This window comes from Arvicola amphibius, chromosome X, assembly GCF_903992535.2.
Source record: "Arvicola amphibius chromosome X, mArvAmp1.2, whole genome shotgun sequence".
NCBI lineage: Eukaryota > Metazoa > Chordata > Mammalia > Rodentia > Cricetidae > Arvicola > Arvicola amphibius.
The window spans coordinates 135,912,054-135,927,967 of NC_052065.1; the positions used below are offsets into that span (position 1 = coordinate 135,912,054).

A 15,914-nucleotide genomic window follows, 5' to 3' on the forward strand; every position below is an offset into this window, starting at 1 on the left:
AGCGCAGCAATGCTGGGAGAACCAATCTTTGCTTTCTTCCCCTTTTTGTCTGCTTTTCTTTTTCCTGGTGTGGGACCATCAAAGCTAACTGCTATAAAACAGAGAAACCACCTAGAGACTCAGACATCTGCTTACACACTAGTGGCATATGGGCAAAGGGCAAGGGCAAACTTTCAAAGTCATGGTGTATTTACATTCCCAACGTGGGGGACAGGGGAAAGGGCTGAGGACAAGAACTGGGGGCAGGCAGGGTTGCAAAGGGGTCCTGGGGTATGGTTGTGGCAGGGAGAAACCCAGCTAGTGCCAGTAGGAAGAGGTGTGCCTATCTCCGGCAGTGACAGAGGCCACTTTGATGTTGTCTGGTAGGTACCGAAGGCAATGTGTGTGCGTGCGTGCGTGCATGCGTGCATGCGTGCGTGCGTGTGTGTGTGTGTGTGTGTGTGTGTATTTATGTGTGTCCTGAAAGGTGGAACAGCAAAGGGAGGACGGTGTGAACCCAGTGTACAAAGGGGAGGGAGGGACTCTGGGCTTTCCAGATGGCCTCTTCTATGCAGGTGGCCAGCTTGCCCAGTTCCCCATCCTGATTGGAGCAAAAATGGCAAAGAAAAGGGAGCAGATGGTGGAGACAGAGTTCTGTCCCCAGTCAGGCTAGCCAGGGAGTGGCTGGAGAAAAAAGGGGTGCCAATCTAGTCCTGAGGAGACCCCACCATACCTGTCCCCAGTTAGAGAGTGAGAAGGACAGCATCTCAGAGATGCTTCAGAGGACACTCCTTTGACATCTCCCCCAAACTGTGGCCTCCCTGCCTAAATGGGTCAGCAAGGCAGCACCTGAAGATCCCTGATATGGGAGTAAACTGCCCCAAGCTGGGGCAAAGCAGCGTATGCCCAGGAAAGGGTGCAGCTGGGTTTTGGCAATAAAAGGGTAGCGGGTGCTTAAAAGGGAGACTTGAAGCCACAGTTTCTCTCCTCTGCTCCAGTCAAGTCTTCCATGGGCTATGGAAAGAGGAAGGGGCCTCAATCCCAAGGTCAGTAGGTAAGTGTCATGGTGCATCGGCCAAGTGCCTTGGCCCCTGGGCTCTCCTGCACCTCTGGCCCTGGGCCCAGCTTGGCCTGCCTCACCTTGCTAACCCTTACTATTCTAGGGCTACTACAGGGTTGATAGGAGAGGTGGCCCCTGAGCTGTCATTGCCTCCTGCTGCCTCCTTCTCTTTCTTGCCACTGTACTGGCCAATGAAGGAGCCATCCTCATTGAACTGGACGTCCACACTGCCCCCATAATCGGCCAGGCTGTCATCACTGCCTAGGGGTTTGATGTCTCCATTAAGAGATGGCTGGCTGCTGCCGAAGGCCTTCTCTTCATTGTCACTGTAGGGATAGAGGGTGGGGGAAGGAGATATGTTGCAAGGGTCCTGGCAGGAGACCCCCCAGCAGTAACCCTAGTAGGTTCTTGCCCTCTTTTATTTGCCTGACCCCACAGGAAATCCTGAACTCATTTTGACACACTTCTGGGAGATCAGGCTGTATGCATGATGTCACAGGGCCTGTGCCTATTACTCCTGGGGCTTTTCTTGGGGTTAAAGGCAGCCAGGAGGGTGATAGGCGGCCCAGCAAGTAGGATTTTAGCATGAGAATAGCTAGGCATTGACTTCTCCCCAAAAGGGCAAAAATGGGGGTCCTTCTCAGTCCCTGGGCTCTAAGTGTACATCCCCATTGTTCCACCTTACCTCTCCAGGGACCTGAAGTCACCCCGAAGCAGAGAAAAGAGAGAGGAATTGGGTAAGAAGAGGTCAGGCAGAGCCCGGTCAAAACCCCTGCTCCTTCCCCTGCTCACCTGTATTCGCCAAAGGTCTCGTCTTTCATGGGCCGCGCCTCAGAATCCACCTGAGTGTCCTCCTTGTCTTTCACTACAGACATACCAGGAGTTAACTTCACCCTCAGATTCTGAGTCCCTTTGCTGTGAGATCCCCCAGCACTGTCCTTGACAACACTTAGAAGCCTTCAGAGTGACCCACCCAACCCATGCCAGTCCAGCTGCCACGGGCATAGGCCTCTGCAGCCTCAGCCTGGGAAGAGGGCAGCCTTGGCCTGTGGTATGAATCCCACCTCTATTACTATGCTTATCCTGCCATTCCCAAGCTGGGGCTCTTGGGGCAAGGTGGTTTTTCTCTACCCTCAGCTGCACCCGAACCTGTACATTTTCCAGAGTTACCTGAGTACTTGCCACCCTTGCTGCGCTTGATGAAGCAGAGAATGAGCAGGATGAGGAGCAAGAGAATGATAGCGCTGACAAAGGCGATGAACCAGCCCTCAGAGGCGAAGCTACCTGTAGTAGAAACTCGCACGGGGCCTGAAGGCACAGCGCGGGAAGGAGACAAAGTCCAGACCCTGGGATGAGCTATGCTGCCAAGGGGCACACTACATTTATTCCTAAGCTTGAGCAGCAGCCTCTGAGTTAGGGTCTGGTGCTCAGGACTCACTTGAAGCTATAGGGGGCCAGAAGGTGCCTCAGTAGCAGAGGAGAAGGAGAGAGGGAAGAGAACCCTCTGTAGACGGTATAGGGAGAGGCACACTGTCCAAAGCACACTTAGATTTCAGGGAGGTGAGAGCTGTGCAATGGATCATGGCTGCTAAGGGATGCATGCAACAAACCCGGCAGTGGCGCCCAAGGCTTCCTGGCATTAGATGGTGGCCCCAATGCCTCACCAGTGCCATTAGTCTTCACAGCCAGATGGTGCAGGACCACCTTTTCCTTCATCAGGTGGATCTCATATTTGGTGTCAGGCTGTAGGTCCCACTGCGTGTAGGAGCTTTGATTGTAGCTTACATACTGAGGCTGAGGTTGGCGATCAGGGCTCACTTTCCCTTCTGCAAAGCACAGTGGCAGGGGACTTAGCAGGAAGATTGGGGACACCTTGGGGTCAGGGGACAGAGCCTTGGCTCCCTGCCCCAGGAATATCTCTCTGCACTCACCTGGCAAAGCTTTGAACCAGATGTGGAACCTGAAGTTGCACTGGCCCTCCCGAGGGACCCAGGAGACCACACTGTAGTTTTCACCTGCTGTGGCTGAGATATTGCCAAAATCTGGCTTGCCTGGAGAATGTAGGAGCAGAGGGGGACCACACAGACCTTCAAAGGCCCACTCTCCTTAGATTATCCCCCCCCCAATCAAACTTCTCCCTGGGTCAAGCAAGGGAAGCCCTCAAGGCTAACATCCCCAAACCCTTGTTCCAGCTCACCAAATAGGGCCATGGTGCCTCCTTCACGCACAATGGCCTCACCAGGGCCCTTCTGGGTGGTAGCTTGTAGCTGGAAGCGGTACTGCAGATCAGGGTTGAGGTTGGTGAGATTATGAGTTCGGAGCTCTGGGTCCGAAAGGTTGAAGAACAACTGTTCCTTGCTTTCCCCATCCACTGTGGAGAGAAGCAAGGGACTGGCTTAGTGCCTTGGAGGCCTTTCTGCGTCCCTGAGCCTCCATAGCAGGTACAGTGCACGTACAGGGGTGATAAGAGAGAAGGTAGCCGGTGAGCACTCCGTTGTGGCTGAGTGGTGGCTGCCAGTGCAGTAGCAGGCTCGTGTCTGACTGGCACTCCAGGTGTAATGCCTCAGGGTGACCAGGCACTGTGGAAGCACAGAAGGGTAGCAGGTCCTCACCTGAGTCCAAGGAGAAGGGGCAGGGGATGTAGGCACAGGGTGAGGTGTCAGACTCACCTCCCTCTGGGGTGCTGAAGGTCCATTCACTTGCAGGTCCCAAGCCTCGCCCATTAAAGGCCTGTACCTCCACATGATAGGAACTGTAAGGACGCAAGCCACTGAGGATGGCACTGGTGGTGTTGGCAGGTACCACCATGTGGCTTTTGTGGACATGCCTCTTGCTGTGCTTTCTCTGACTGCCTTTCCACCAGTATGTTACCTGTACAGATGGCCAACAGATCTCACAATGGCAGAAATCATTCAACAGGACCTCCAACACATGATCCTCACCACTCTTCTCATAAGCCCTTTCTTCCAACCCAAGAACTTTCAGGAGAGCTGCTCCCAGATGACAGACTCCTAGCCCTCAGCCCTATCCCATCCCTCTTTAGCTTTCCCCATATCCTGAGTCCTTACATTGTAGCCCCTGAGGTGGCCCTTAACCTGGGCCAAGTCCACAGGCCTCCATCTGACCAGTACAGTGCTTGAGTTGAAGATTGTGATGTTTTCCAGCTCAGGGCTCACCTGGGGGTCTGAAAACAGCCACTTATTTGGAGAAGACACAGGCCCCCACCTGAACCAGCAGGCAAGACGCCTCAAAGGAAAGGGAGCTGTATGCTACACAAGGTACTAGTCAGTGAGGAATAGGGCTCTTCAGGAAGAAAGCACTAACTTACACAGAGAAATCACACAAAAAATCCTAAGTGGGTGCTCAAAATTACCATTTGGTGATGCTCCAGACTCAAGGAAACCCACAAGGCATGGGATCGTGCTCTGGTAACTGGCTCTTTAATTGACATGCTGGGACTGAAGTGAGTTGGATTCTTTTATGTTTTAAGATATTTGCATATACATAATAAGATGTTTTTGAGGATAGGTTCTAAGTCTAAATCCACAGCATTTCTCTCTGTAGTTAGGGCTATCCTGGAACTTACTATGTATCCCAGGGTATCATCTAATTCTTGCCTCTGTTTCCAAAATTCTGGAATGACATATTTAGCTTTAGTATATATGTATGTGTATATATATATATATATATATATGCATATACATACATACAGAGAGAGAGAGAGAGAGAGAGAGAGAGAGAGAGAGAGAGAGAGATTCCTGGAGCCCAAGATGGCCTCAAAATATATATGTAGCTAAGGATGGTCTTGAACTTCCAATCCTCCTGACACTACCTCCTGTGTTCTGGGATTGCAGGGGTACATCTCCATGCTTGCTTTATATGGTGCTGGGGATCCAATCCAGCCTTCATTATGCTAGGCTAGCACTCCAACAAATGAAGTGTATCCCAGCCATATATATATATATACTACACTATTTTTAGCAAGCCTGTGTTTTCACTGATCCAACAGAAAAAGTCGAGTGTGGAATTTCCCACTTAGGGCGCCATATTTTAGCTCCAGTCTCAGAGTTGGGATTTTCTGATGAGGGATGCTCAGCCTATACCAAATATTCCCTGAATCAGAGAGAGGAAGTGCTGTCAAAGATAGTGCTGGTTCACTCAGCTGGAATAGTGGCTGCTATTTCTTGCTAATGGCAGACATGCAGCAATTTGAGCTGTACAGAATTTCATAACATCGCAATATCTATGGGAATGCATGCCCTTGATTGTAGGAATTGAAACACTGAGAGGTGGGGGCTGACAATGGCAAGTGGGGGATGAAATACACATATGCACAGGCTGACATGCATGAAGATTCTGGCCACCAGCCTCTGCACCCTTTGGCATGGGCCATGCCCACTCTAGTACTCACAGTCTTCCCCCGAGTAGCCGATGGTGACCTGGGGCTCAGGGCCCTTGCCCTGGTTGTTCACTGCCTGGACTTTGATTTCATAAGGCACAAAGGTGGAAGTGTTAGACACCACCAGGAAGGGGTCGCTCACGGTCTGTTCCTTCCAGGTCTCCTGCTTGCCCTGTGGGCGCCACTGCACACGGTACTGAATCTGGGGAGCATTCCAATCCATCCACCGGAGGGGCTGGAGGAGGCCAGCAGAAAAGAAGCCCATTGGCCAAGAGCTCCCATCTTCTGTGCCTTGTCCTCCAGGCCAGATATTCCCCAGACATTGGCTTCCTCTTTAGCACAGTCAAGGGGCAGCAAAGAGCTGGGTCCTGGCTTCATGTCCATAATGTAAATCAGGGTAGGGACCCTCACCTTCCATGTAATGACCATATTGTTGGTCTCATTCCCTTCCCCTTTCACATCCACAGGGTTCTTCTCTGGGGCTGGAAAGTAAAGTGTCAGCCTATCAGTGCTGTAACAAGAACAAGGAACAAATGTCCCGCGATGGCCCCTGAAGCAATAAAACAGCAGCCCCAAGAGTGTAGCACAAACTTCCCTGTTGCCCCCTGAATCCCTGGAAGCAGAGGGCATGGGCACAGCACCTCTCCAAACCCTCTCCACAGAACCTGGATCCCAATGACTGGCACTCCTTCCAGGTGATCTAGAAGAGGGTATTGCCTTGGCTTACCTGCTTCAGGTGTGACCACAGTCTCAGAGACAGGGCTGGGCTCCCCGGGGCCATATTTGTTGATGGCAGTGACCCGAAAGGTGTAGCGGACATAAGGGGACAGTTTGAGGGTGGTAGAGGTTTGATTTCCTGGCACCTTGCCCAGACTGTACCATTTCTCGGGAGCCATTTCCTTGTCCTCAAATTCAATGTCATACTCTGCCAAGAAACAGATCCACAGTGGAGTAATGAGCATATAATGTAGCTTAGTGAGGAGGGCAAGAAAGAGGAGGGTGCTATAAAGGAACACAAGCTCCCTGGAGAAACAAGCATGTGCCTCAGTGAGGCAGGCCATCCTGTGGCTATGATTCTGGAAGAGAAGAGGGTCCCAGGAAGAGGGAGAACTGTCCGGGACAGTGCAGGGGGATATGACATTCAGGTCTCTTACTCTCGATGGGAGAGTTGTGGTCTTCAGCAGGGCTCCAAGATAAGTGCACCTGGGTCTGCTTCAGCAGGTGGCGGTCAGACAGTTCCAGGTGGGTCACTGGCCCAGGGCTCCCTGAGGGCCACAGAGGGTGGATTCTCATTGAGAGTGGATTCTCTGGCCTTGTCCATAAGCCCCACCCATAACTTAGAATGTCCAGCAATAGGCGCCTGGACATGGTAGACCAAAAGGAGGTACCCTTTGTACCTAACACTATATTAGGACTTACCCACCACTAAGAGCTGTGCCCTGCTCTCAACCTCATCCAATTCAGTGCTGGCTACACAGCTGTAGTTGCCCTGGTCACTGTAGTCCAGGCTCTGGATAATCAGCTTCCCATCTTCTATGAAATACCTGTGGAGGGGGCACACATGCCCTTGGCTAGTGGCAGATTCACTTTTCCTGTCATTCCTGCCCCCTTTCCTTGTCTCACCATGCCCCACTATGTTCTCTCTCTGAGCAGTAGTGCCTCCTGCCTGGACAAGGCTACAATGTCTGCCTCCCAATTTTTTTTTCATTCTGCTTGCTTCTACCTAGCCCAGTTTGGGGCTGAGGAACCTCACTTGTCACTGTCCCCACGTTCCTGGAGGTCTCGGCCATCTCCACGCCAAGTGATGCTGGCCTGTAAAGAGGGGTCAAAGGAGGCCTGGCACGTGAACGTCACCGTTGCACCTTTCTTCTCAATTGCACTCCTGGGCCCCTGTGTGATCTTGGTTGCTTCTGAGGGAAGCAAAAGCGAGGGGAAGTCACTTTAACCTTACCTCCTAGGAGGTCTAACAGTCATGTCTGGGCATTATCTAACCTTTAACCTGCAGGTTAGCCAAAATGGTCACATTGTTCTGGTCATTCGCAGCCTGGCAGAAATAGCGTCCAGTGTCATTGGCCTGGAGGTCTCTGATACCCAGGGTCCCATTGGCATAAGGGAAAAACCGTTCATCCTGAAGCACCGTGGTTCCTTCCTCATCCACCCTAGAGCAAGCAGAAGGTCTGTATTGAACTAACCAGCCTGACTTCCCTGCCCTCCTAGAATCCTTAGATGAGGAAATAGCTTAGAAGCCTCCACAGGATGGGCACTCACCACTGAACGCTGGGAACGGGGGCTCCAAAGGCCTTGCACAGCAAGTAAGCAGTGCTGCCCTCAACTGCCATGTATGTCTGATTGTCTTTTGTTAAGATCCTGGCTGGCAGTTCTAGGAGAAGAACAGTCTCAGGAAACAGGATAGGTCTAGGGGTCCCAAGTATGGGAGAAATCAGTGACTCCCCAGATAGCACACAGACACTTGGGAGTCATGCTCACGGGCTTCCCCATTCCAGGCTGTCCCTCTTAGCCTTGGTTATATGGTCTCCTTATCCTTGCATGGACTCTAGTCACCAGGATTCTCCCAATTATTTGGTCTCAAAGAGCAGCCAGTGTCTTGTCCAAAGTCTTTCCCGCCCAGCCAACAATCTCTCTGAGTCTCTGTGACAGAAGGCATCAGACTATCTTGGATTACACCTTGTCCAGGGTACACCTCTGCTCAGACATGATGACAAGATCCTGTCCTTACTATGACTCCCACGCCCAACTATTGTGAGGATGAAGGAGAAATAGGGTGAAAGTCTTAGCAAGGAGCAAGGCAGCTCCAAGAAGCTATAGCTGAGTAGTTTTGGTGGACTGAAGGGACAGAATGGGAGCTATGAGGCAAAGATAGGCAGGTGGGTGGGAGAGAAGAAGGGACAGGGGAGGGAAGGCAGGCAAAAGATAGGCCACACAGCCTGCTGACACTGCACTCACGGACAACATAGATGTAGGCATTGGCTAGCAGGAGCCCATGCTGGTTGCGGGCCTCACACTGGGTCACCATTGTGTCACTTGGTTGCACATTACTCAGGATCAGAGACCCCTGCTCAATCCGGTACTTCTGGTCCTTGTTCACTTCTGTGTGCAACAGGCAGGGCCCAAAGGTCCAGGTCAGAATATTGAGCTGTGCTGAGACCCCTTGTCACCCTCCTTGATGGTTTCCTGTATTCTCCACACACCCGACCACTGCTGAGGCCCTGCTTACTCTCCATAGGCATTCCGTTGATGCTCCAGGTGATCTCTGGCTGGGGCCTGCCCTGGACTTGGCAGTCTAGGCGAGCAGTCTCTCCTGGTCCATACAAATGGCTCTGGGGCTTCTGCAGCCAGTATGGGGCAGCTGAGCAGAAGGAGAGAGCCACCTAAACCTAAAGCCTGATCTGGCCCTTAATGCAGGCCCTGTCCTCTCCCATGACAGTGGACACTGCAGGCCATCTGAAAGCCATTCTGAGCCTGTGATGGCTGGGAAATGGTGTACCAGGCTCATACCTTCCACAGTGACGTAGTAGGCATGCTGTGCACTGCCCAGTGAGTTTTCAGCTAGGCAGGTATACTCTCCGTCATCCTCCTCACCAACATTGAGTAGCTGTAGGGTCTTATTATGGTTCTGGTAGATAACACGGTGTGTCGGCATAGGGTCACTGGGGTGCAGCCACTTGATGGTGGGTGTAGGGCTGTCCAGGGTCACAATGCCAAGGGAGAAGAGAAGGAAGAGATAACAAAACCACTCAGTCCTGAAGCCTAAGCTTCCTGGGGTCACCCAGCCCCAGCCCTCCACCCTAGAAGCCCACACTTACAATCCCTCAGCAATGCATTCCAGGATCAATGACTGCCCCTGCAAGGCTACCAGATGGCTGCTGGAGTTTGTTGGGAACAGCAGGCGTGGCTTCCGGTCAATCATGCTGTTGGCTAACAGGAAAAAGGGAGTGAATCAGCATACTTGGAGGACTCGGACATCCCAGTGGGCCCCTAGGCCCTTGCTTGCTCCTATGTTAAAAACAATGGCTGCAGGATAAAAAGTGTGCCTAACATTCAAGAGGCCCTGGGTTCCAGAAAAAAAAAAGGATGCCCAATGGGTGTGGAGGCCCTACCTGTAATATCAACATCCATTCATGAATTTGAGGCAGAAGAATCATTAGTTCAAGGCCAGCTTGGGTTACAGAGTGAAACTATTTTTTGTTTATAAACAGTGTTTTAGCAGCGTTTGGTAACACGTGACTACAATCCCAGCACCTGGGAAGCATAAGCAGGCAGATTTCCATGAGTTCAAGGCCATTCTGATTTATATAGCAAGTTCCAGACCAGCCAAGGCTACAGAGTAAGACTCTGTCTCAAAAAAATAAAAAAGCATAAAAAGCATGTCCATTTCTGCCTTCACCACATGGGAAGGGGGGGTCTCAGTGCACAAAGTTGAGAGCCATACTGCTTTTGAGGATGTATGGGGAGGTTGTGTGTCTCTTTTCTTGGAGGCAAGGCTGGAAGTCAAGAAAAATGTGAGATAGGGTTATCAAAGCTTCTGGGACTTACTGGGCTTGACCCGGAGGTCAATAGGTTCCTTCTGAATGATGGTCCGGGTCCCAGGGAAGTGGGCATTGCAGATATAGTCCGAGTGATTGTCTAAGGTCAGCACATTGGCAAAATACAGGTCTCCGTTCTGGCCCATGGACACCCGCTCATCTTGTTTGATGTGTAAAATCTCTGCAGAAGGGACAAAGAGATAGAAGTGAGAATCTGTCGGAGAAGACCCCAGCCCTCAGCCCCCATGTCCCAGGCAGCAGCTCCTCTGACACCCACTGCTGTTCATCCAGTAGATCCTGAGTGGGGCTGCACTGGGTGGAGGGTTGCAAGGCAGAACTACTGACTCCCCTTCCTCCACTTCCACAGGCTTTACAGTCTCCTTCGGCCACTTGGGGGCACCTGGAAAGGACAGAGGCTGACACTCTCATCCTTGTTAAAACAGCTGAAGACAGGAAGAAGGAGGAGGGAGAACTGTCTTAGTGATTTGCAAGGGTGTGAAAGGGCCAAGTGGAAATTCACATAAAGGGAGGCAAAAATTCTGGATGCCTCTGAGGCCCATAGTAGAGATGGGGGGGTTCCATGGCAAAGAGATGGTAAGCAGAAGGTCAAGTGGCCAAGAATGGTTAATCCACCACAGTTCCCAGCTCTCCCACCCACCCCGAGGAAAGGATAAGAATGGTAGGGGGAGGCTGAGGTGCAGCAGTGGGGGAGGGGAGCTGTGAAGGGATGCGGGAGTCACAGACCCTTCCATCATCTTGACACAGGAAACCATGGTAACGGTTCCCAAGGTAACTGAAGGGGCAGGGAAAGGAGAGGAAAGTGCTCAGGAGGCAGAAAGCTCATGGAGGATGGAATGTAGAAGAAAAACCCCAGGGAAAGGGCGACACAGATAAAGACAGAGCCCTAGAGCAGGAACCAGGAACGAGAGGATGGAGAAGCCAAGTTAGAGATGTTGTAGAAGAGGAGTGGAAGACAGCACAGACCAAAGAAGGAAAACCAGGGGAAGATGAATGGCAGAGATTGACAGAGATAAACTAAGAAGTAGAAGAGGAACCCAGGCAGAAACAACAGCCACAAAGCCCAAGCCAAGGAGTAACTCTGACAGAGATAGGTGAAGGGCAGACTAGATAGACCTTAGGCAGTCACCCACCCATTCAACCAGGCCATAGTTCCCAGGCCACCAGCATCAATCACAAGGTGGGCACTGAGAAAGACTGAGAGAAGGAAGGGACAATGAGATGAACCCAAGTTCAGTGGAGATAAAGAGGGTGACAAGATGGAGTAGACTACTAGAGAAAAGAAGGGGCAATGGGACAGCTGGGGTGGGATGAGGGCTACCAGGGTACCCAGGTACTTCAATCACCACACAACCAGCTGCGAGGACAGCGGTTGTCAGCCAGGCCCCCGGGACCCAGCGTCTGGAATCTAAGGGCCTTCCTCTTAGGTACCCCAAGCCCTCCCTGGCCCTGCAGTGCCTCGCACCCTCAGCCACAAGCTGGATCTCGTGGGACATGGCAGTTCCTAGCTTATTGCTGGCATAGCAGCGATAGATGCCCTGAAACCTCTGGGCAAAGCTGTTGTTGCCTTCGATGGTGAAGGATCCAGAATAAGGTGCCTCATGCACCACCACACCCACTTCTTCCTTGGGTTTGAAATGGATGCCATCTTTCGTCCAGCGGAACCTGTGGGCAGAGCATGGATGAGAAGTACTGGCACCCAAAACATGCTGCAACAGGATAGGGCTGGAGGTTATGAAGCCAGGGAGCCCCAGGGGGTGGGGCCAGGGTGGGCAGGGACTCAAGGTTACAGCCCAGATCTGAGGCTTCTAGACTTAGAAGTTAGGGAGGCTTGTGGGCTAGAGGTTGAGGTCAGCAGTCAGAGGCTCAGAAGATGAGGGTTACTCACTCCACTTGAGGTCTGCCTCTGGCCTCACATTTGAGGCTTATGTCATCTGTTGGGAAGACAACCAGGCGCCGTGGAGACTGTTCCGTGATGACAGGTGGCTCCATCACTGGAAACAAAATAAGAAAATTGGGAAATTTATGCCAAGTTAGTACCATGGCCTCAATCCCTGTCTCATCCTGAAGATACCAGGGTCCTTTAAAAAATTCATGGCCAGCGAGGATATGCATATAAGGAGAAGCTAAGAGACACAAGGAATCAGAAATGTGCACATGAGGAATGGAGAAAAGATAGCATCTGCTCTCAGAAGCTAAGTATGACTAGTTAGTACTTGAATTAGAGAGACAGAAAGAACAAAAAGTCAAGAAAAGAAAAGAAAAGAAAAAAGAAAAAGGAAAAAACAATTCCAGTCCAGCTGTAGTGGTGCACATAATTAATCCCAGCACTCAGGAGGCAGAAGCAGGAAGATCTCTGAGTCTGAGGCCAGCCTGGTCTACAGAGAGAATTCCAGGACAGTTGGGCTACACAGAGAAATCCTGTCTTTAACCCTCCCAACTCTCTCTCTCTCTCTCTCTCTCTCTCTCTCTCTCTCTCTCTCTCTCACACACACACACACACACACACACACTAACAAACACACAAAACAAACAAACAAAAAACTGACACAGAAGAACAATTCCTAGTGGCACCAGAGAGACAGCAATAGACAGAAGCAGTGTGATAGTGGCAGAAATTCCAGCAGAAGCAGAGAGAGAGCAAAGATGCTAAACTCAGGTGAGAGAAGCCAAGAGGAGCTTCTGGACTGAGTTAAGGGACAAGGGATCTGAGCCAGAAAAAGCCCCCAACCACACCCACTTACAGCACTAAAAGAAAGCAAAGTGACTTCTAATATGCAGGACAGAGGTGTGCTGGCTCAGCCCAAGGCCCTTCCTCCTCTCTCTGTGACCTTCAAATACACACTCCCACTCCTCAACTTACCATGGTGTCCTTTGTCTGAGAATCCAGACAGCAAGGGAGAGAAGGGAGAGAAATGCTGAGAACAGTCACAATAGGGTCCAATGCAGGAGAAGCAAGCTGGAGCAGACTCCCAAGAAGAGAAGTGGAAGGGTTATGGTGGTGGTAATAAGAGGGCACACACAGGCTGAGCTGAGCAATGGCAGGTAAAGCTCAAGGGTCACTGGACAGAATCTCTAGCTGGCACAATGTCCAAGAAAAAAGATTCCACCAGATGGAGTCCCAGGATCTGTAGGTCCAGAAATACAGAACTTTTGCCTTTAGTAAAGACTGCTCAGGCAGTGGTGGCACATGCTTTTAACCTCAGCCCTCAGGAGGCAGAGACCAGTGGATCTCTGTGAGTTGGAGGCCAGCCTGGTCTACAAGAGCTAGTTCCAGGACAGCCAGAGCTACACAGAGAATCCCTGTCTTGAAACATCAACCAACCAACCAAACAAACAAACAAAAACAAAAGACTGCTATTATAGTCTCTGGCAAGGTTGAGTAAGGCCCAAAAAACTAACCTTCTTCCAAGATGCCTTGGAAGGTTTGGAGGCAGACAGCCTGGCAGCTGTCACCCTCCCCGCTCCAGCCCACTTCCCTCCTAATCCAATTAGTGCAGTTCAGTGTTTTCAATTAGGAAGGCCCAGCCTTCAGAGCCTGGCGCCCCTCCTCCTCAAGCCCTCCCCAAAGGCCCTGCCAGCATCTGAGTTTCCATAACCCGCAGGACCTGTGCCAGTGCTCTTTTTCTCCATCCTTCCTTCCAGGAGGCCACCGAGCTCCCTAGGGCAGAGGAGCTGCCCCAAGCCCAGGACTCTACTGAGCAGAAGAGGAATGAAGGGAGGGGAGAAGGGGAATAGGAACTGGCTCTGAAAGCTTTGACTCTACAAAAGACTCCAATTTCAGCGTAAGGCTCCCAGAAGAGAAAAAAAGGTCTCCCTAGGAACACCACAGAGGTCTATGAGCTGGGGAGGAGCCAATTTGAGAGCAAGAGACTGACAGCAGTGACAGGATGAGGGGAATCAACTAAGTGAAAGAAACAAGAAGAGAGACAAAGGGGGTTGGAGAGGCTGGGGAAGGAAAGACGGGGTGGGGCGTAGGTCTCAATAGGGAGGCAACATGGCTGCCTGCTGTGTCGTATCAGAGTCAGTACCAAGGGCTGCTCATTGTGCAGGACAGCCTTTGAGCTGCTGTGGTCTCTTGGCCTAGCTGTTTGTCCTCACTGCCACTTTTTCTAAATTATCCCTGCCCCCACCACACAGAGACACATTCAGGCAAGATGAACCAGTCCATCTGGCAGTAGGGTAGGTTGATACCCAGCATAAGGCCTTGGCACTTCAGATTAGGAGGCAGACCTTGAAAGACAAGTGAAAGGCAGAGAGGGAAGAAGGACCACTATATGTCAGTGAATGTGCAAAAGTTGGGGTCTGGCACAGGCATGGATGTCCGGAATGTGCATGTCCCGTGTCTGCTGGTGTATGTATTAAAGCCTTCCTAGAGCACACATGCATACTTGTCTGGCTGTGTTTACTGCTGGGTTGTGTATATAGTCCCCCATGTCTGTGCAGGCAACTGCTCCTTTATGTTTGTGTAGACGACTGCTCCTTTAAGTGTAAATCTTCACCTGTGTGTGTGTTTCTGTTGCTGTGTCCCATTCCATTTACATCTCTGAATCTAATGGAAGCAAGTGTCTGGCTCATATTTCCAACCACACTTATAAGTCCCTAAGCAACTCTGGTGGATAAGTGAATGTGTAAGGGAGTAGCCTCAATCTCTGTGCCACCAGTCTCTCTTCACCTCCTCCAAAGCTCACCTCGCTTGGCTCCTATCCTATTCTTGGCACATTCTTCCCCACCCCTGCTCCAGAGCTTGTCTCTCTTCATGTCCAGACTCAGAGACAAAGATGACAAAGTGGGCAGGGATTAAAGTCTGGCAACTCAATATGCATAAACACCATCATATATGGTACATCATATATGGTTCTTTCCTACAGGATGACAACCAGTTAGAGCAGTGAGAAAACAACTCTTGCTGAAACTTAGGAGGAAATTCCATCATAGCAAAACTACTCCTCATTTGAGAACATACTCTACTCACCCATACACCCATATATCCACCCCACTACGATGAAACGTTATAGGCAAATACCTCAACATTTTCACAAACTTGACGTCTAAATAAGTTAAAGTGACTCACAAACTTACTCAAATAGGAAATTAAAATAATCTCCAGCAACAGTCATCTGGTCAGTCAAAATACATGCATTATACACACACAAATACACAAGCCAACCCAAAAGCTTAGTTTCATTCTACAGCTAGACTCCACAATAGCCATACACTTACCTGTGATATCCCCCCAAGCATCATAGACACCCATTCCAGCCCTTTTCATTGCTTCCACCAAATAATTACACACCAAAAAGAATTCAGATGGCAGTTGAGTCAGGATCTGGTGTTTTCAAGGTGTCTTTTCTTGTCTCAGTTAAGAGATAAGGATACTCAGGGCCCAAGATGAGAAAGAACTGAGATCTTAGTACTGCCCATTCTCCTCGCTGCCTCATCCCTGGGGTGTGTTTTGAGGGAATGGAAGCAGAAGAGAGAGTAGGCTAGGAGGGGGTGTGCATTCTAAAAAAAAAAAAAAGAAAAAAGAAAAAAGAAAAAAAGGAAGGGGTGGGTGTGCATATTAGAGGAGAGCAAGGTTAAGGTCCCAGAAAGAGGTCTTTTGCGCTGTCTGCTGTCCGTGGTGCTGGAAGCATGCATGTCCCTGTCCATGGTGCTGACACGCCCCACGCTTTCCTTCTGGTCCTTCTAAAGGTAAACAGTGTCCTGAGTACCTCTTGTCCACCCTATGCTAAAGGAGTGAGGGCTAAAAATGGGGAGAAAGTGAAGAGACAGAAGATAAAGAAGGGCTCAGCACAGCAGTGGGAGGAGGTGCCGAAACTTCCTCCAGCTACTCACATTCGTCAGGAATCTCTATGAGCAGGCAGGGGCTGCAGAAGAGGAGAGGCCACACGTACCACAGCGCCACGACCAT

The 15,914-nt window shown here is 50.8% G+C and overlaps 1 protein-coding gene across 2 annotated transcripts; it reads right to left on the reverse strand.

The window, feature by feature from the left end:
* Positions 1 to 1,133: 1,133 nt before the first annotated feature.
* On the reverse strand, positions 1,134 to 15,914 carry L1cam (L1 cell adhesion molecule). 2 transcript variants are annotated; one of them, XM_038316832.1, is made up of 28 exons: positions 15,839 to 15,914; positions 12,864 to 12,878; positions 11,889 to 11,994; positions 11,466 to 11,665; positions 10,260 to 10,382; positions 9,993 to 10,163; positions 9,263 to 9,374; positions 8,955 to 9,139; positions 8,674 to 8,805; positions 8,403 to 8,546; positions 7,707 to 7,818; positions 7,431 to 7,597; positions 7,192 to 7,348; positions 6,858 to 6,982; positions 6,593 to 6,703; positions 6,166 to 6,363; positions 5,850 to 5,920; positions 5,451 to 5,673; positions 4,108 to 4,223; positions 3,709 to 3,910; positions 3,496 to 3,618; positions 3,237 to 3,410; positions 2,971 to 3,090; positions 2,704 to 2,865; positions 2,210 to 2,347; positions 1,832 to 1,904; positions 1,725 to 1,736; positions 1,134 to 1,365 (listed from the first exon to the last, which is right to left on the reverse strand). In XM_038316832.1, exons 1-28 carry the CDS (start codon positions 15,912 to 15,914, stop codon positions 1,134 to 1,136), a joined length of 3,780 nt encoding a protein of 1,259 aa, XP_038172760.1. The 2 variants fall into 2 exon arrangements, with proteins under 2 accessions (XP_038172760.1, XP_038172759.1); XM_038316831.1 differs by lacking the exon at positions 1,725 to 1,736.

Coding starts and splice junctions, on each gene's coding strand:
- L1cam (XM_038316832.1), bottom strand. CDS start 15,914: ATGGTCGTGGCGCTGTGGTACGTGTGGCCTCTCCTCTTCTGCAGCCCC. Junction 8,806..8,954: donor CTACTACGTCACTGTGGAAG/GTATGAGCCTGG, acceptor CCTTCTGCTCAG/CTGCCCCATACTGGCTGCAG. Junction 3,091..3,236: donor AGGCACCATGGCCCTATTTG/GTGAGCTGGAAC, acceptor TACATTCTCCAG/GCAAGCCAGATTTTGGCAAT.